Source organism: Triticum urartu, chromosome 5A (genome assembly GCF_056163025.1).
Source record: "Triticum urartu cultivar PI428250 chromosome 5A, HENAU_Tu73, whole genome shotgun sequence".
Taxonomy (NCBI): Eukaryota; Viridiplantae; Streptophyta; class Magnoliopsida; order Poales; family Poaceae; genus Triticum; species Triticum urartu.
Genome location: NC_141877.1, coordinates 262977010 through 262998503, shown reverse-complemented (window position 1 = coordinate 262998503; position 21494 = coordinate 262977010). Strand labels below are relative to the sequence as shown.

The 21494-nt window shown below is 45.7% G+C and overlaps 1 protein-coding gene across 11 annotated transcripts; it reads right to left on the bottom strand.

The window, feature by feature from the left end:
- Positions 1 to 367: 367 nt before the first annotated feature.
- Positions 368 to 4644, bottom strand: LOC125508415 (uncharacterized). Of its 11 annotated transcripts, none has more exons than XM_087525860.1 (7): positions 4242 to 4644; positions 4018 to 4107; positions 3873 to 3943; positions 3112 to 3200; positions 2073 to 2193; positions 1509 to 1979; positions 368 to 1340 (listed from the first exon to the last, which is right to left on the bottom strand). In XM_087525860.1, the coding sequence occupies exons 1-6, from the start codon at positions 4370 to 4372 to the stop codon at positions 1828 to 1830; spliced, it is 654 nt and encodes a 217-aa protein (XP_087381986.1). In that variant the 5' UTR covers positions 4373 to 4644; the 3' UTR covers positions 368 to 1340; positions 1509 to 1827. The 11 variants fall into 11 exon arrangements, 5 of the variants coding, with proteins under 5 accessions (XP_087381986.1, XP_087381983.1, XP_087381985.1 ...); XM_087525857.1 differs by having other exon boundaries at positions 368 to 818; positions 1241 to 1340; positions 4018 to 4638; XM_087525859.1 differs by having other exon boundaries at positions 368 to 814; positions 1241 to 1340; positions 4018 to 4638.
- Positions 4645 to 21494: the final 16850 nt, after the last annotated feature.

The following is a 21494-nucleotide window of genomic DNA, read 5'->3' as shown; positions in this document are numbered from 1 at the left end:
GAGGATTTTACTTTGGAACGCGAAGTCCCAATTTAGACTAATAGTTACTTGAAACGCTTTGCATTTCTCGTATACATATAGGTCTTAAATACAATTTAGCTGCACATAAGGATTTTCAAGCTTCAGAACATATGTATATTCCAGAGAAATAACCCACAACTTGACATAATTTGTTATGTTATCTGGGCAACATGGGGACATATTTTTTTTTATTTCATTATAGATGTGTGGCATTTAGGCCCACCTTTTTTCTACCAATACTATTTTTCTCTCATGGTTTGCATTGTTCAGAGGAATACATACAATATAAACCATTAGGGCCATAGAAGAGACTTATTAGGTCCTGCATACTTGGCCTGGGCAAGTCTTTAGTAACAGGTGCAATTAAGATCCGCACTTAGCTTTAACAAAAGGAGCGAGATTCACTGAAAGGAAGTTCTTCGCTTAACCTAAACATAAGGAGTGAAATACATTGCGATTTTGAAAGTTTTTTTCTTCAGAATGAGATATAGAGTAGAAACTACTCGGGAGCCTTGTTTACAATCCGATTTAACTGCTTCACGTAGCTACAGAGACCCCTGCAATCTTAAGTAGATCCTTTTTAGTTCTGGCACACACACCAAGGGCATGCGCGATGGTATTCTGGTCCGTGCCGATCGCCAGGAATTGGACAGAATCAAAAGAAGAGCTGCATGGAGAGAGAGTTGATATCGGGTAAAGAGTCTCGGCGTAAAGAGTCTCCGAGAGTTCAACCCAGAATCTTCCAGATAGAAATAATGGATATTTTGCTGAAATGTCAGGAATAATTCACAATCTACCTGAATGGGAAAATTCTTGATTGTAAGAAACATGAATAATCCAGCTATACTCATATATGAAAAAAGAAAGTTAAATGGTCTTGAGTACCAAATACCTAATATCTAAACCTTTATATCAGAAGAAAATGAGCAAACAAAGGAAGGCATTTATTTCATAAAATTAAAGATGCAACATGCTATTGAGTGCTCCCAAATGAGCAATCAGCTAAATACCCCAACACACGGAAGCACTCTATGCCCCGTCAGTCTCCCTATCGCCTTCTCTACACAACATTTACACACAACTTACTACAAAGTATTCTACTAATAGTCATGCATATGTCACCACAAGATTAATAATAAATGACTGCCATATGTTCATTTTTCATGACATCGCTAAAAGGTGACAGCCTGACAAGTTAGCTGGGATAAAACGTACTCACTTCAAATTCTTGGTATGCTTTGTGACATCAAAGGAAATATTTGTCAGGATTGTGGATGAAGCTTTCTGGAACCATTGAAGCATTCAACCCTCAACTGATCCTGGTGTCAAAAATCAGAATAAAAAACTTCAGTTTTGTGTTGATTAGACTTTGGACAAAATTCTGCAAATTCTAGTACAACCAAGACACTTACAAACAGTTAAGTTTACTGGATAATTTCATTCTGCCACCAGAGTTGCTAGATGGAATAGAAAAAAAGAAGTCAAACCTGAATCATGCTGTAATCTTCTCCCCCTTCGTCCCTCCTCCATGATAGGTGGAAGAGGTGGAAGAGCTAGGCGAGGCTCACCGTCCTAGATCTTGGTCCTCCTTGCATTGGTCGCTCTGCTTGGCAAGACATATCAAAAGGAAAACAGTGTATCAAGTTTAGGAGCGATATGAGCGTTTAGCCGTCTGATCAACAAGACTTCTCTTTTTCAGAATGCCTAACTAAACTCCTGAAGATTCTATAGGAAGACTGAACTCTTAACTACTCAATTCAGAAAGAAAAAACTTCAACTGGTACAACTGGTATTGTTGTTCATTTTTTAATTAGGCAACACCGATATCTGAATAGAGGAAAAAGGTGACAATGTGTACGATACATCCTTGAACAGAGGAAAAAGTAAATGATGCAGCAACCAGCTAGAAAGTGAGCAAATCTTGAGTAGGAGAACAAAGAAGCTGCAACCTTCTAGATCTGACAACGTGAGAAATGAAAGCAGAGGAACTTGTTAGAGCATAAGCATGTCAGCAGACAGTTTACAGACAAGGAAAAGATTAGTCCATTTACCCAAGGTTAAAGCCCAAAACTGGTGAGAAAAGCAGCCAAGATTAATGGAACATCTAAAATATAGGCACCAAGCCACCAAGCCAGACATGAGCAGCCACCTGATTTCAACCTCCAAAGCGACCTAATATGAGCCTCCAATAAAATTGGAACAAAAGCAGTGGTGTAAACATATAAATATAAGAGAAACAAAACATTATAACTTATTATGGCATGGGAACTATTTTTAGAATCTTTATCATGCGAATCAAACAACTCTGGAATACAACTATTTGATATGTACTTCAACTGTGCTTGATGTATACTCTGTAAAGCAATGTAAATGCTCTAATAATGAGAAATACCTTGAAACATTAGGAGAATGAGTACCAGGCATTCACTTTAGGTATTAAGAAATATAAGCCAAAAAAGAAGAAAGCAACGGCAACGGCTGGCGGTGAACGTGCTAGAGGCGTCCTTGTGCGTCGCCTCCACCCTGCCTAAATGGCGAAGGTACTAATGTAAAGTAACTGCATCTTTCACTTAAAGATTATTTTTAAGGTGCATAGAGTACTTCACTATTTACAAATATATAAGTCATTGTAGGCTAGTAGCTGAGCAAATCTGTACTCTCTAATAAACTCATAATTACCTTATCAGTTTATAAACTGAAATATCTGTATGGTATCATGCAGTAATATTTCCAATGAGGCATGCAGGCATACACTAACTACCCCACAAAATCAGAGGCATAAGTACTAACAATTCAACCTCCGCTGGGTACCACCAACTGATTGTGCACGCAATAAAGGCGAATATTATGAAAGACAAGACAAGAGCACACCTCCGCCAAATCCTGGGCACATAACTCTGTTTACAAAGCTATTTGCAGGTTTGAATGCATTGCAGCAAGATATCATGATAATCTATAGTAACCGAGAATGTTTGAAAAACACGACAGAAAAGCATAGTAGAGGAATTGAACAAACCAGTCAAGCGTGATATGTAAGATATGACTGACATGATGGAACAAGATGCATGAATGGCAAGTAAATACTACTACCACATGATGTAGATAAGGAGAGCACGATGTTTTAAGCATATAGTAATATGAATGGAGCTCATGGCACGACGAATGGCCGTCTTCACTTCCTGTAAAACAATTATGATTTCCATCAGATAAAGGAGAAAGCTACTTATAAACCGACAGTAGAGATGCTACACAATGTAAGCTCAAAATAACACATGTTTTCAGATTATGTAATGAACAAGCCAAGACTTTGCACCTATCATAATCACAACTGTGGACATATGATGTGCTATGTATTTTCAGATCTTTCATTCAAATAATTTGTAGCACTGGCAGACATACGAAGGCTGACCCATGATATTTCAGTCTTATGACTTTTTTACTTTAGCAGAACACTCATTTGGTCAATCTTGGTAGAAGAGCACCTAAACAATTTTAGGAGCATCCATTAAGAAAATAATACAATAGAAGCACAGTTAGGCATATAAATTGGTGAGTAAAACATATCTTCTTTTGATTATTCTACCAGGATAGATAATAAAACTTCACCTGCCAGGTCCATTTTCAGCACAATGCCAATATATACTTCAAAACAGCATTGGACTACCATATTGTCTAATATATTCTGGGATCCCAGAGGAACGTGGTGAACAACAACTTTAAAGATCTTTGGGGCAACAGATTAGAGTTCCAGGTCAAACCAAATGTTCCTCAACCAAACAATTTTTCTGATACATTTCGATCAAACCCCATCTGCAGTGGGTACAGCAGTGGTTGCAAACAAAGAGCTCTACCTGAATGTGAAACGATGCTTGGCCTGAGCCACCTAGCAAGAATTCTGCCTTCTAATTGATCTGCAAAGGATCTTCATACCAGAGAACAGATGAGAGAGAGAGAGAGAGAGAGAGAGAGAGAGAGAGAGGATTAGGCGAAGCTCACCTTGTCGCCGGAAGATGTCGCCGTCTTCCCAGGCATGGACCACCTCGGCGAGCCCCTACTGTCCAGCAGCCCCGGTCGCCGCCATGCTCCCTGCCGCCGAGTGCCCGCATAATAGGAGGAGAGCACACAGAGGTGGACTGAGGTCGAGTCAATCGACGAGGGAGGAGGCCGGCTGCACGGGAGAGAGAGAGAGAGGAGGAGGAGGACGAGGACGGACGGACTACCGGTGCCACTGCAGGCTCAGCCACCGGGGCTCCAGTGCGGCGGTCGGAGGAACAAGCTTGGCGGCCATTCCTCGCCTGTGGACGACCTCGTCCAGCCGCTGCCATCGACCCCACGCTCTGCCGCCCGCCATCTTACTCCCCGATCTGGAAGGAAGGAAGGGAGGAGGCGGATGTGGATTGGGGGCAGGGATAAGGGAGGTAGGAGGAAGGGGAAGAAGCGGTGCGGCGGCCGGCGGCTATTCAGACGAGGAGAAAGGAGGAATAGGGGGTGCGGCGCGCCGGCGCCTGTGATGCTGAGCTAGGGAGGAAGACGGGATGTGGCGGCTAGGGTTCGAGTGAGCTGTGGGCTTTCAGCTTTGGCGCAGCCAACCGCGCGGTGCGCAACGAGAGGGCGCAATCGCACCTGGAAACAGCTGACCCAGCCAATAGGCAAACGAAACGAGCCCACCCGTCATTGGTCCTGGGAATAACCACGCGGTGAAAACTCTCAAGAGAAAGATCCAACGGATGAAGCGAATTTGAAGACCTGTTTCATCACGATCCAACGGCCAAGGAAGGCTGAAATCGGTAGAGTCTTGTGAGAGCGAGTTGGCTAGCTTCTGTTTTGTTTTAAATTGGAAATATTTTTCAATGTCAAATCGTGTGATAGCAGGTGAGGGACTCCTGGACTAGGGGGTCCTCGGGATGCCGGCCTATCTCACATGGGCAGGACAGCTGGGCCTTAGGGCATCTCCAGCCGCGCCCCCAACAGGGCCCCCTAGGCCACTTTTTCGGCACCAGCGCCGAAAAAACGGCCCAGTCGCGCCCCCAGGACGCCGAAAATCGCCGGTTCGGACCCTTTTTCCGCCCGGCGGTCACAGGCCGAACCCGGCGCGCTGGGGAGCAGTTGGGGGCTCCGGCGCTAGGGAAAAGCACGCCTGGCCCACACCGACAGGGGAAAAGTCAAGGTTTTCTTCCCCCGACTCGCCTCGCACCCCCCGCGCCCTCGGCCACCACTAGCTATATCCCGGCGACGGCCGCCGCCCCACTCCGCTAGATAGCCATTCCCCGTCGAAAAATAGCAGCGCTTCGCCGCGGCAGCCCCTCCCACAGCAGTTGGGCGTTTCCGGCCGCCGTTTCCGGCCGCGGAGGCGCGGTTTAACCGCGGGTACACGCCCACCGAGCGCAAGGTGTTCGGCGTTTTGCCTGCCTCGACGATGGACTCGGATGAGGAGGAAGAGCTCGCCGCGCTGCTGGAGGAGGAAGCCGCGGCCGACGTCCAGGAAGAAAAGCATCTCATGGTGCTCGCCGCCCTCGCCCAGCTGCTGGCGAGCAATGAAAAGCCGCGGCGAGGTGGCTCGGCGCCGGGGCGGATGAAATCAAAGAACCGGCATCGTCTCTAAGGCTACTGCATGCTCTACTCCGACTACTTCGCTGATGCTCCACTTCATGGCGAGAGAACATTTCGGCGCCGTTATCGGATGAGCCGAAAGCTCTTCCTCAGGATTGTGAATTCCATCCGGGAGTTTGACAACTACTTCAAGTGCAAGATGGATTGCACTGGCGCTCTTGGATTCACCTCCATCCAGAAGTGCACGATAGCGATGAGGATGCTTGCATATGGAGCTCCCAGTGATTCACTCGACGACTATGGATGCATGGCCGAGTCCACCAGCATAGAGTGTTTCTACAAGTTCTGTCGGGCAGTGGTGGCAGTGTTTGGGCCACGATACTTGAGAACACCCAATGCGGAAGACACTGCTCGGATCCTAGCCCAGAATGCAGCAAGAGGATTTCCTGGGATGCTTGGAAGCATCGACTGCATGCATTGGAAATGGAAGAATTGCCCATTTGGTTGGCAGGGGATGTACAAAGGCGCCAAAGGCGGTTGCAGTGTGGTGCTTGAGGCGGTAGCCACACAGGACCTCTGAATTTGGCACTCCTTCTTGGGTATGCCAGGAACTCACAATGACATCAACGTGCTGCAGTGCTCTCCTATTTTTGCCAAGCTCGTTGAGGGCCATTCTCCTCCGGTGAACTTCGAGATCAACGGGCACCAATACAACAAGGGGTACTGTCTAGCTGACAGCATCTATCCGAGATGGTCGACATTTGTGAAGACGATCTCAAACCCTGTGGCAGGAGGCAAGAACGCCTGGTTTGCGAAGCTTCAGGAGGCTTGCAGGAAGGATGTTGAGCGGGCATTTGGTGTGCTCCAATCTCGATTTGCTGTTGTTCGGTACCCCGCTCAGACCTGGTCCAAAGATCAAATGTGGGAGATTATGACTTGCTGTGTCATCTTGCACAACATGATCATCGAGAGCGAGCAAGAAGACCCAGTGTTTGACACTGAACCATACTACAGGCAGGGTCCTCTAGCCGAAATTGATCACCAGCTACCGGCAACTTGGACTGCCTATCTCAGTATGTGTCAGGAGATCCGAGACCCACAGGTGCATCATCAACTGTAGAAAGATCTGATTGAGCACCTATGGAGGCTCAAGGGGGGCGCCGTGTGATGAAATACGAGTTTTTATTTGTTGAACTATATAATTTGTATCGAACTATTTGTTGTTGTACTATTTTGTTGAAGTATTTGATTTTTCTGTGATGAAATATGTGATAAGAAATAATTGTGTTGATAATTGAACGCCGAGACACGGCGAAACCACGCCGAATATGGGCCTATTCTCGCCCATATGGGCCCTTTATTCGCCGAAATTGGGCTGCAAAGTGGGCCAATTTCGGCGCCTGGGGGCGAGCCGGGGGCGACGACTGGGCGCAAAACCGCCCCCAGCGCCGATTGTATCGCCGGCTCGCCCCCAGGGGGCGATTTTTATGCGTCCTGGGGGGGCCAACGGCTGGAGATGCCCTTACTATGATTGCTGGTGGACCGAACTATGGGGCGACATTGTATCCGGATGGGTGACGTTTTTGTGTCTTGGTGTGTACTCCAAGTCAAGATAGAAGATTATGCATGCTTGTTCCCCTGTTGTAACCGACTATGTGTAACCCTAATACCCCTCGTGTCTATATAAACCAGGGGACTTAGTCCATAGAGGCGAGAGAACAATCACCGTCCTACTAGCTTAGGGTTTAGTTCATCCGATCGCGTGGTAGATCAACTCTGTAATCCCCATATACACAAGCAATATAATTAAGCAAGATGTAGGGTATTACCTCTTATAGAGGGCCCAAACCTGGGTAAATATCGTGTCCCACGTCCCTTGTTCCCCATCGATCCAAGGTCCATAGTTCGGGCCCCCTACCCGAGATCCATAGGTTTTGACACCGACATTGGTGATTTCATTTAGAGTTCCCTTGTTGGATTGTCGAGGGATCGATGGCTCGCCCGATCATCGAAGATGGCATCAACACTGGGGACGTCTTCGTCCTCGAGCAACTATTCGCGTTCGGCAACATTGTCCTGCATGCTACTCAACCGGTCGTCTCATCCAGGTCGACAGTTTCGCCCCTGAGCATCAGATCAGGTTTGGTAACTTCGAGTACGTCATCGACGCTCGGGGCGATCTAATCTTCACTGGCTTCTCAACCTCACCTGGAACAACCATGGCTTCCAAAGCATTAACTTCGGGGCCTCTCCCCGATCTGATCTCCAGATCGACCCTTACCGCACTATCGGCTTTGAGCTCAGGAGCAGCTCTTACGTCCGAAGACCAGGAATCAACTTTGTCCAAACCTTTCCTCCTTACTATGGATCCGGCTTTGAGCCCTAACGGGAGTTCGGCGTCCGAAAACGAGGAGTCAACCCCAGCCGAACTCGCCCTCCTCACTACAGACTCGGTTTTGAGCCTTGACACGAGTACGGCGTCCAAAGACCAGGATCTCACCCTGGCCGGACTCATGCCCCACCCCACCGTGATGGCAGACGTCAGCTCCGAAGAAAACTCATACGTCCATCAGGCCAGCCTTGCCTTGTTAAATGAGGCGCTTGATCATATCTAGATGATGACTATTGTTGATGGCTCGTCCTCGGTTCACGCTCAACAGAACCTTGAGGCAAGCCACAGAGAATTTTACGTCCCACCCACCACCCACCTAATAGCCACTGTCGAAGACTTAACCGACATGCTAGACTACGCCTCTGAGGAGGCCGACGACATGGACGACTACAGCGAGGCCACGACCCGCACGGACGCCGACCCTCCCGTCTCTGGTCGATGGACGGCCACATCTACCTGTAATGTCTACATGGTGGACACCCCAAGGACGACGGCGATGGAGCTAATGGGGTCGGCACCCCCAGAAGGGACAGTAACAAGACTGGAAAGGAGCCCCCCAAACGCCGAAGACAACGTCGACAATCCAAGGGGCGACGAGGCAGGGAAAGCCACACGGGCACCAGAGAAGGCGACACCCCGGGCAATGGAGAAGACCTCGGCGACCCCGCCACTGAGCACTAGTCTGATGGCTTAGAGGGGCAGGAGGGTCAGTATAACCCCGAGGACCCCAACGATTCCGAAGATAGCAACTACATGCCTTTCTCCGAAGAGGAGGTCAACCTTGGAGATGAAGATTCCATCGTCCCAAAAGATGCATTGGAACAAGAGCGATTCAAGCAATAGCTCATAGCCACCGCGCGAAGATTGAAGAAGACGCAACAAAAAATAAAAGCCAAACAAGACACCCTCAACGATAGATGGACGAAAGTCCTAGCAGCCGAAGAAGGGTACGGTGAACAGCAAACAAGGAGCTACCCCAAGCGCAAACTATTGCCGCAATTCGATGACGAGGCCTTCAAGCCTGCACCACCCAGCCGAACTCAAGGTGACCAGCCCGACCGCCCCCCTCAAGGAAGGGATGGGCCGGCTGGAGAGGCCGAATACCCACCTGCCCCCTCCCTCGCCACAAAGGCAAGGAGGCGGCACAACCAGCATATCAATACGATCTGCGACACGACCTGGCCGCTAGAGCAGGTCAGTCAAGGTCCATTTACGGATCAAGAGGTTACCCTCCCGAAAGAAGAGATGGATACCAATCATGGCTCGACTGATACGATAGAGTTCGGGATCAATGTCCGGCACTGATGGAATCCGAGGCTCGACGCGATGTGGCCCGAATAAGGGGTGTCGCTCACCCAATGTGCTTCACCGATGAGGTGATGCAGCACCAATTCCCAGAAAGGGTTTAAACTCATAAACATTGAGCCATACGACGGAACCACAGACTCGGCCGTATGGATTGAGGATTTTCTTCTCCACATTAGTATGGCATGAGGAGATGACCTCCACGCCAGCAAATATTTGCCATCATAGCTCAAAGGACCAGCCCGATATTGGTTGAACATCCTCCTCGAAGACTCGCATAGGGAGCTGGGAAGAGCTCGAGGATGCTTTCCGAGCCAACTTTCAAGGCACCTATGTCCGGCCTCCGGATGCCAACGATCTAAGCCACATGGTCCAATAGCCTGGTGAGTGATGTCTCCTAGACTACGTCGGTATTTCCCCAAAGAGGAAGGAATGATGCAGCACATCGATGGTAGGTATTTCCCTCAGTGATGAGACCGAGGTTATCGAACTAGTAGGAGAACCAAGCAACACTACATAAACAACACCTGCACACAAATAACAAATACTCGCAACCCGACGTGTTAAAGGGGTTGTCAATCCCTTTCGGGTAACGGCATCAGAAATTGGCAAACGGATGTGAGAAAGTTGTAATAGATTGATAGATCGAATGCCAAATAAAACAAAGTGCAGCAAGGTATTTTTGTATTTTTGGTTTAATAGATCGGAAAATAAAAGCAAATAAAATAGATCGCAAAGGCAAATATATTAAAGAAGAGACCCGGGGGCCGTAGGTTTCACTAGTGGCTTCTCTCGACAAAAATAGAAACCGTGGGTGAACAAATTACTGTTGGGCAATTGATAGAACTTCAAATAATCATGACGATATCCAGGCAATGATCATTATATAGGCATCACGTCCAAGATTAGTAGACCGACTCCTGCCTGCATCTACTACTATTACTCCATACATCGACTGCTATCCATCATGCATGTAGTGTATTAAGTTCATGGAGAAACAGAGTAATGCAATAAGAACGATGACATGATGTAGACAAGATCTATTTATGTAGAAATGGACCCCATCTTGTTATCCTTAATAGCAACGATACATACGTGTCGGTTCCCCTTCTGTCACTGGGATCAAGCACCGTAAGATCGAACCCATCACAAAGCACCTCTTCCCATAATCCCATTGCAAGATAAATAGATCAAGTTGGTCAAACAAAACCCAAATGTCGGAGAAGAAATACGAGGCTATAAGCAATCATGCTTATAACACATCAAAGAAGACTCAAATAACTTTCATAGATAAAAAGGTAGATCTGATCATAAACTCAAAGTTCATTCGATCCCAACAAACACACCGCAAAAAGAGTTACATCATATGGATCTCCAAGAGACCATTGTATTGAGAATCAAACGAGAGAGAGGAAGCCATCTAGCTACTAACTACGGACCCAAAGGTCTACAAAGAACTACTCATGCATCATCGGAGAGGCACCAATGGAAGTGGTGAACCCCTCCGTGATGGTGTCTAGATTGGATCTGGTGGTTCCGGACTCTACGGCGGCTGGAATTGATTTTCATCGACTCCCTTAGGGTTTTTGGAATATTGGGGTATTTATAGAGTAAAGAGGCGGTCCGGGGGGCACCCTGTTGGAAATATGCCCTAGAGGCAATAATAAATTGGTTATTATTATATTATATTTCATTTTTCATGATAATTGTTTATTATCCATGCTAGAATTGTATTGATAGGAAACTCAGATACAAGTGTGGATACATAGACAACACCATGTCCCTAGTAAGCCTCTAGTTGACTAGCTCGTTGATCAATAGATGGTTACGGTTTCCTGACCATGGACATTGGATGTCGTTGATAACGGGATCACATCATTAGGAGAATGATGTGATGGACAAGACCCAATCCTAAGCCTAGCACAAAGATCGTGTAGTTCGTATGCTAAAGCTTTTCTAATGTCAAGTATCATTTCCTTAGACCACGAGATTGTGCAACTCCCGGATACCATAGGAGTGCTTTGGGTGTGCCAAACATCACAACGTAACTGGGTGGCTATAAAGGTACACTACAGGTATCTCCGAAAGTGTCTGTTGGGTTGGCACGAATCGAGACTGGGATTTGTCACTCAGTGTAAATGGAGAGGTATCTCTGGGCCCACTCGGTAGGACATCATCATAATGTGCACAATGTGATCAGGTAGTTGATCACGGCATGATGTGTTATGGAACGAGTAAAGAGACTTGCCGGTAACGAGATTGAACAAGGTATCGGGATACCGACGATCGAATCTCGGGCAAGTATCGTACCGATAGACAAAGGGAATTGTATACGGGATTGATTGAATCCTTGACATCGTGGTTCATCCGATGAGATCATCGCGGAGCATGTGGGAGCCAACATGGGTATCCAGATCCCGCTATTGGTTATTGACCGGAGAGTTGTCTCGGCCATGTCTGCATGACTCCCGAACCTGTAGGGTCTACACACTTAAGGTTCGATGACGCTAGGGTTATAGGGAATAGATATATGTAGTTACCGAATGTTGTTCGGAGTCCCGGATGAGATCCCGGACGTCACGAGGAGTTCCGGAATGGTCCGGAGGTAAAGATTTATATATGGGAAGTCATCATACAGTCACCGGAATAATTCGGGGGTTACCGGTATTGTACCAGGACCACTGGAGGGGTTCCGGGGGTCCACCGGGAGGGTCCACCTGCCCCGAAGGGCCCTATGGGCTGTGTGTGGAGAGGGACCAGCCCCTTAGTGGGCTGGGAGCCTCCCTCCTAGGGCCCATGCGCCTAGGGTTTGGGGGAACCCTAAAGGGGGGGGGCGCCCCCCTTGCCTTGAGGGGCAAGGCAACCCCCCTTGGCCGCCGCCCCCTCCTCGGATTGGATCTGAGGGGGCCGGCTCCCCTCTCCCTTGCCCCTATATATATGTGGGGATTGGGAGGGCAGCTGCACCCAAGTTCTGGCGCAGCCCTCCCCCTCTCCCAAGTCCTCATCCTCTCCCGTGGTGCTTGGCGAAGCCCTGCAGGATTGCCATGCTCCTCCTTCACCACCACGCCGTCATGCTGCTGCTGGATGGAGTCTTCCCCAACCTCTCCTTCTCCCCTTGCTGGATCAAGGCGTAGGAGACGTCACCGGGCTGCACGTGTGTTGAACGCAGAGGCGCCGTGGTTCGGCGCTTAGATCGGAATCAACCACGATCTGAATCGCTTCGAGTACAACTCCTTCATCCGCCTTCTTGCAACGCTTCCGCTTAGCGATCTACAAGGGTATGTAGATGCACTCTCCTTCCTCTCGTTGCTAGATTACTCCATAGATTGATCTTGGTGATGCGTAGAAAATTTTAAATTTCTGCTACGATCCCCAAAAGTGGCATCATGAGCTAGGTCTATGTGTAGTTTCTATGCACGAGTAGAACACAAAGTAGTTGTGGGCGTCGATATTGTCAATTTACTTGTCGTTACTAGTCTTATCTTGATTCGGCGGCATCTTGGGATGAAGCAGCCCGGACCGACCTTACACGTACGCTTACGTGAGACTGGTTCCACCGACTGACATGCACTAGTTGCATAAGGTGGCTAGCGGGTGTCTGTCTCTCCCACTTTAGTCGGATCGGATTCGATGAAAAGGGTCCTTATGAAGGGTAAATAGAAATTGGCATATCACATTGTGGTTTTCGCGTAGGTAAGAAACGTTCTTGCTAGAAACCTATAGCAGCCACGTAAAAACTTGCAACAACAATTAGAGGACGTCTAACTTGTTTTTGCAGCATATGCCTTGTGATGTGATATGGCCAAAAGGATGTGATGTATGAGATTGATCATGTTCTTGTAATAGGAATCACGACTTGCATGTCGATGAGTATGACAACCGGCAGGAGCCATAGGAGTTGTCTTAATTTATTTATGACCTGCATGTCAACATAAACGTCATGTAATTACTTTACTTTATTGCTAAAGCGTAGCCATAGTAGTAGAAGTAATAGATGACGAGACAACTTCAAGAAGACACGATGATGGAGATCATGGTGTCATGCCGGTGACAACGATGATCATGGAGCCCCGAAGATGGAGATCAAAAGGAGCAAAATGATATTGGCCATATCATGTCACTATTTGATTGCATGTGATGTTTATCATGTTTTACATCTTATTTGCTTAGAATGACGGTAGCTTAAATAAGATGATCCCTCGTAATAATTTCAAGAAAGTGTTCCCCCTAACTGTGCACCGTTGCGAAGGTTCATTGTTTCGAAGCACCATGTGATGATCGGGTGTGATAGATTCTAACGTTCGAATACAACGGGTGTAAGCCAGATTTACACACGCAATACACTTAGGTTGACTTGACGAGCCTAGTATGTACATCGGAACACGGAAGACCGAAAGGTCGAGCATGAGTCGTATAGAAGATACGATCAACATGAAGATGTTCACCGACGTTGACTAGTCCGTCTCACGTGATGATCGGACACGGCCTAGTTGACTCGGATCATGTTTCACTTAGATGACTAGAGGGATGTCTATCTGAGTGGGAGTTCATTAAATAATTTGACTAGATGAACTTAATTATCATGAACATGGTCTAAATTGTCTTTGCAAATATGTTGTAGATAAATAGCTCATGTTGTAGCTCCCTGTTTCAATACGTTCCTAGAGAAATATTAAGTTGAAAGATATTGTAAGAAATGATGCGGACTAGGTCCGTAGTCCGAGGAGTGTCCTCACTTCTACACAGAAGGCTTACGTCTTTGATGCACCGCTCGATGTGCAAACCCCTACAACATCGTCTGTGGATGTTGTGAACACCTGACAGACACATCCTAATGACTACTTGATACTTTAGTGCACCATACTTTACGGCTTAGAATCGGGATTCCAATGACGTTTTGAACGCCATAAGACATATGAGATGTTCCAAGAGCTGAAATTGGGATTTCAGGCTCATGCCCGTGTTGAGAGGTGTGAGACCTCTGACAAGTTCTTTAGCCAACAAGATGGAGGAGAATAGCTCAACTAGTAAGCATGTGCTCAGAATGTCTGGGTGCTACAATCACTTAAATCAAGTGGGAGTTAAACTTCCAGATAAGATAGTGATTGATAGAGTTCTCTAGCCACTATCACTAAGCTACTAGATCTTCGTGATGAACTATGACATGCAAGGGATGGAGTTGATCCCGGAGCTGTTCGCGGTGCTTAAGACCGCAAAAGGCAGAAATCAAGAAGGAGCATCAAGTGTTGATGGTTTAACAAGACCACTGGTTTCAAGAAGGGCAAGGGCTAGAAGGGAAACTTCATATGGATGGCAAACCAGTTGCCGCTCAAGTGAAGGAACCCAAGGTTGAACCCAAACCCGAGACTAAGTGCTTCCATTGTAAGGGGAACGGTCATTGGTAGCGGAATTACCCCAAATGCATGGTAGATAAGAAGGTTGGCAACTTCAACAAAGTATATACGTGTTATTAATGTGTACCTCACTAGTACTCCTGGTAGCACCTGGGTATTGGATACCGGTTCAGTTGCTATTATTGGTGACTTGAAGCAAAAGCTACGGACTAAACGGAGACTGGCTAAGGGCGAGGTGACGATGTGTGTTGGAAGTGTTTCCAAAGATTGACGAGATCACCATCGCACGCTCCATCTGCCTTCGGGATTAGTAATGAACCTAGATAAATGTTATCAGGTGTCTACGTTGAGCATGAATATGATTAGATCATGTTCATTGCAATACGGTTATTCATTTAAATTAGAGAATAATGGTTATTCTGTTTACATGAATAATACCTTTCATGGTCATGCACCCTATGTGAATGGTTCATTGAATCTCGGTCATGGTAATACACATGTTCATGCCAAAAGATGTAGAGTTAATAATGATAGTACCACTTTCTTGTGGCACTGCCGCTTAGGTCATATTGGCGTAAGATGCATGAAGAAACTCCATATCGATGGATGTTTGGAGTCACTTGATTTTGAATCGCTTGACACATGCGAGCCATGCCTCATGGGCAGGATGACTAAGACCCCGTTTTCAGGTACAATGAAACGGGCAAGTGACTTGTTGGAAATCATACATGCTGATGTGTGTGATCCAATGAGAATTGAAGCGTGCGGTGGATATCGCTATTTTCTCGTCTTTACTGAAGACTTGAGTAGATATAGGTATATTTACTTAATGAAGCACAAGTCTGAAACGTTTGAAAAGTTCAAGCGATTTCAGAGTGAAGTTAAGAATCATCATAACAAGAAGATCAAATTCCTACGATCTGATTAATGAGAATTTCCGAGTTATGAGTTTGGTAAACATTTAAGACATTGTGGAATTGTTTCACAGTTGAAGCCACCTAGAACACCACAGGGTAATGGTGTGTCCGGGCGTCGTAATCGAACCTTATGAGATATGGTGCGATCTATGATGTCTCTTACCGATTTACTGCTATTATTTTGAGGTTATGCATAAGAGACAACTGCACTCACTTTAGATAGGACACCATATAAGTCCGTTGAGATGACGCCGTGTGAACATTGGTTTGGCAAGAAACCAAAGTTGTCGTTTCCTAATGTTTGGGGCTGCGATGCTTAAGGCTTCAGCCGGAGAAGTTCGAACCCAAAGCGGACAAACACATCTTCATAAGATACGCAAAGGTGACAGTTGGGTATACCTTCTATCTCAGACCCGAGGGCAAATTGTTTGTCACTAAGAACGGGTCCTTTCTCGAGAAGGAGTTTCTCTCGAAAGAATTGAGTGGGCGGAAGATAGAACTTGATGAGGTTGTCGAACCTTTATTTCAACCAGAAAGTGATGCAACACAGAAAGATGTTTTCTGTGGCGCCTACGTCTGTTGAATAGGAAGTTAATGATAGTGATCATGAAGCTTCGGATCAAGTTGCTATCGAACCTCGTAGGTCGACAAGGATATGTGCTACTCCTGAGTGGTACGGTAATCCTGTCTCAGATATCATGTTGTTGGACAACAATGAACCTATGAGCTATGGAGAAGAGATGGTGGGCCCGTATTCTGACAAATGGTTAGAAGCCATGAAATCCGAGATAGGATCCATGTATCAGAATAGAGTATGGACTTTGGTGGACTTGCCCGATGATCAGTGAGCCATTGAGATAAATGGATCTTTAAGAAGAAGACGGACGTGGGTGGTAATGTTACCGTCTATGAAGCTCGACTTGTGGGAAAGAGTCTTTTCACAAGTTCAAGGAGTTGACTACGATGAGAATTTCTCACCCGTAGCGATGCTTAAGTCCGTCGGAATCATGTTAGCATTAGCTGTATTTTTCGATTATGAAATCTAACAGATGAATGTCAAAGCAAGTTTTCTTACTAGTTTTCGTAAGAAAAAATTGTATGTGATACAATAAAAGGTTTTGTCGATCCTAAGGATGCTAAAAGGTATGCTGGCTCCAGCGATCCTTCTATGGACTAGAGCAAGCATCTCGGAGTCGGAATATATGCTTTGATGGAGTGATCAAAGCTTTTAGGTTTATACAATGTTTGCTAGAAACTTATATTTACAAGAAAGTGAGTGGGAGCACTACAACATTTCTGATAAGTATATGTGGATGACATATTGTTGATCCGAAATAATGTAGAATTTCTGGAAAGCATAAATGGTTGTTTGAAGAGTATTTTTTAAAGGAAGACCTGGATAAAGCTGCTTACATATTGGGCATCAAGATCTATAGAGATAGATCAAAACGCCTGATGATACTTTCAAAGAACGCACACCTTGACATGTTTTTTAAGGAGTTCAAAATAGATCAGTCAAAGAAGGGGTTCTTACCTGAGTTGTAAGGTGTGAAGTTGAGTAAGACTCAAAGCTTGACCACGACAGAAGAAAGAGTAAGGACGAAGGTCGTCCCCTATGCTCTTGTCATAGGCTCTATACGGTATGCCATGCTGAGTACCGCACCTGATGTGTGCCTTGCCACATGTCTGGCAAGAGGGTACAAAGGTGATCTAGGACTGGATCACCAGATAGCGGTCGAAATTATCCTTAGAGGGATAAGGAAATGTTTCTCGGTTATGGAGGTGATAAAGAGTTCGACATAAAGAGTTACGTCGATGCAAGCTTAACACCTATCCGGATAGCTCTGAGTAGAGATACCGGATACGTATAATGGAGCAATAATTTGGAATAGCTCCAAGTGGAACGTGGTAGCAACATCTACGATATAAAGTTTTGCGAAATACATAGGGATCTGAATATGGCAAGACCCGTTGACTACAACCTCTCTCACAAGCATAACATGATCAAACCCAGAACTCTTTGAGTGTTTATCACATAGTGATGTGAACTAGATCATTGAGTCTAGTAGACTCTTGGATGTTGTTTACATGGTGATGTGACCTGTGAGTGTTAATCACATGGCGATGTGAACTAGATTATTGACTCTAGTGCAAGTGGGAGACTGTTGGAAATATGCCCTAGAGGCAATAATAAATTGGTTATTATTATATTATATTTCATTGTTCATGATAATCGTTTATTATCCATGCTAGAATTGTATTGATAGGAAACTCAGATACATGTGTGGATACATAGACAACACCATGTCCCTTGTAAGCCTCTAGTTGACTAGCTCGTTGATCAATAGATGGTTACGGTTTCCTGACCATGGACATTGGATGTCGTTGATAACGGGATCACATCATTAGGAGAATGATGTGATGGACAAGACCCAATCCTAAGCCTAGCACAAAGATCGTGTAGTTCGTATGATAAAGCTTTTCTAATGTCAAGTATCATTTCCTTAGACCATGAGATTGTGCAACTCCCGGATACCGTAGGAGTGCTTTGGGTGTGCCAAACGTCACAACGTAACTGGGTGGCTATAAAGGTACACTAAGGTATCTCCGAAAGTGTCTGTTGGGTTGGCGCGAATCGAGACTGGGATTTGTCACTCCGTGTAAACGGAGAGGTATCTTTGGGCCCACTCGGTAGGACATCATCATAATGTGCACAATGTGATCAAGGAGTTGATCACGGGATGATGTGTTACGGAACGAGTAAAGAGACTTGCCAGTAACGAGATTGAATAAGGTATAGGGATACCGACGATCGAATCTCGGGCAAGTATCGTACCGATAAACATAGGGAATTGTATACGGGATTGATTGAATCCTTGACATCATGGTTCATCCGATGAGATCATCGTGGAGCATGTGGGAGCCAACATGGGTATCCAGATCCCGCTGTTGGTTATTGACCGGAGAGTTGTCTCGGCCATGTCTGCATGACTCCCGAACCCGTAGGGTCTACACACTTAAGGTTCGATGACGCTAGGGTTATAGGGAATAGATATATGTGGTTACCGAATGTTGTTCGGAGTCCAGGATGAGATCCCGGACGTCACGAGGAGTTCCGGAATGGTCCGGAGGTAAAGATTTATATATGGGAAGTCATCATACGGTCACCGGAATAATTCGGGGGTTACCGGTATTGTACTGGGACCACTGGAGGGGTTCCGGGGGTCCACCGGGAGGATCCACCTGCCCCGGAGGGCCCTATGGGCTGTGTGTGGAGAGGGACCAGCCCCTTAGTGGGCTGGGCGCCTCCCCCTAGGGCCCATGCGCCTAGGGTTTGGGGGAACCCTAAAGGGGGGGCGTCCCCCTTGCCTTGAGGGGCAAGGCAACCCCCCTTGGCCGCCGCCCCCTCCTCAGATTGGATCTGAGGGGGCCGGCCCCCCTCTCCCTTGCCCCTATATATATGTGGGGGTTGGGAGGGCAGCCGCACCCAAGTTCTGGCGCAGCCCTCCCCCTCTCCCAAGTCCTCCTCCTCTCCTGTGGTGCTTGGCGAAGCCCTGCAGGATTGCCACGCTCCTCCTTCACCACCACGCCGTCGTGCTGCTGCTGGATGGAGTCTTTCCCAACCTCTCCTTCTCCCCTTGCTGGATCAAGGCGTAGGAGACGTCACCGGGCTGCACGTGTGTTGAACGCGGAGGCGCCGTGGTTCGGCGCTTAGATCGGAATCAACCGCGATCTGAATCGCTTCGAGTACGACTCCTTCATCCGCGTTCTTGCAACGCTTCCGCTTAGCGATCTACAAGGGTATGTAGATGCACTCTCCTTCCCCTCGTTGCTAGATTACTCCATAGATTGATCTTGGTGATGCGTAGAAAATTTTAAATTTCTGCTACGATCCCCAACACACCCGAGGTGGGCACAACCCACCAGGACGCGCCTGGGCCTGCAGGCGCGCCCTTTTGGGTTGTGGTCCCCTCGGAGCAGCCCCCAGGTGCTTCTTCGGACCATGGGATGTCTTCTGGTCCAAAAAATTCCACAAAAAGTTTCGCTGCGTTTGGACTCCGTTAGGTATTGATTTCCTGCGATGTAAAAAATATGCAAAAACAGCAACTGACACTTGGCACTATGTCAATAGATTAGTACCAAAAAATGATATAAAATGATTGTAAAACTTCCAAGAATGATAATATAACAGCCATGAACAATCAAAAATTATAGATACGTTGGAGACGTATCAGCATCCCCAAGCTTAATTCCTGCTCGTCCTTGAGTTGGTAAATGATAAAAACAGTTTTTTTTTGACGTGGAATGTTGCCTAACATGTCATCTCATATTCTTTTCTTTGTAGCATGGACAATTGGACTTTTATATTGTTGAAAGCAATAGTCTAGTTTTGACATGAGACTTAAATACTCAAGCATATCAACAAGCAACCATGTCTTTCAAAATATCAATGCTAAAATAAGTTATCCCTAGCCCATCATGCTCAATCATTGATCCATTCATAAGACTCACTCGCATATTAGCTACACCCAATGCTCAAGTATGATCATAGTGCCCCTAGTTGGTGCTTTATAAGAGAAGATGGAGACTCAAATTAAAAATAAAAATTGCATAAAGTAAAAGAAAGGCCCTTCACGGGGGAAGTAGGAATTTGTAGAGGTGCCAGAGCTCAAAGCAAAAATTGAGAGATAAAAACATTTTTAGAGGCATACATTTCCCACCAATGAAAACGACTTAGAGCTCCCAACACTTTCCATGCTAGATATATCATAGGCGGTTCCCAAACAGAAAATAAAGTTTATTCCTTTTTCCACCATACTTTCACTTTCCATGGCTAACCGTATCCACGGGTGCCTTCCATACTAACACTTTCCAAGGAATTTATTATTTGACAACATAAAGTAAATTCATTTTTCATTTCGGGACTAGGCATCCCTAATACCTTTGCCTTACTCTCGTGCAATGACAAGTGAATAAACACCCATCGTGAGAATAACACATCTAGCATAGAAAATATTGGTCACCCCTCACCACCTCGCAAGCGGTACGAGCACACAAAAGAGAAATTTATTTTGAAAATTAGAGATGGCCCATACAAATTTGCTTAGAACGACAAAGGAATACCGCATATAGGTAGGTAGTGGACTCATGTGGCAAAACTGGTTTAAAGAATTTTGGATGCACAAGTAGTGATCACACTTAGTGCAAAATGAAGGCTAGCAAAAGATTGAGAAGCGACCAACCAAGAAACGAATAATCTCATAAGAGAGCATTAAGCATAATTAACACCGAATAATGCACCACAAGTAGGATATAATTTCATTGCACAACTATTGACTTTCGTGCTTGCATAGGGAATCACAAACCTTAGCACCAATATTGTTACTAAAGCATAATTACTCATCAACATGACTCACATATCACATCATCATATCTCAAAACTATTACAAGGAATCAAGTTTATTTTGTCCAATGATCTTCATGAAAGTTTTTATTATATCCTTCTTGGATATCAATCACTTTGGAACTAATTTTCATATGTTGCTTTTGATAAGCTCAAACAAATATAAGTGAAGATCATGAGCATAATATTTCTTTCTCTCAAATTAATTTAAGTGAGGCAAGAGAGAATTTCTTGAAAATTTTACTAACTCTCAAATAAATCTAAGTGAAGCAAGAGAGCATTTCTTCAAAAATACTAAAGTGCACTGTGCTCAAAAAGATATAAGTGAAGCACTAGAGCAATTCCATAGCTCATAAAAAATTAAGTGAAGCATAGAGAGCAATTCTAACAATTCATGGCATAATTTTGGCTCTCTCAAATAGGTGTGTCCAGAAAGGAATCAAGACTTAAAACAAAAAATAAAAACAAGCAAAGACTCATATCATACAAGACGCTCCAAGAAAAACTCATAGTATGTGACGAATAAAAATATAGCTTCGAGTAAAATACTG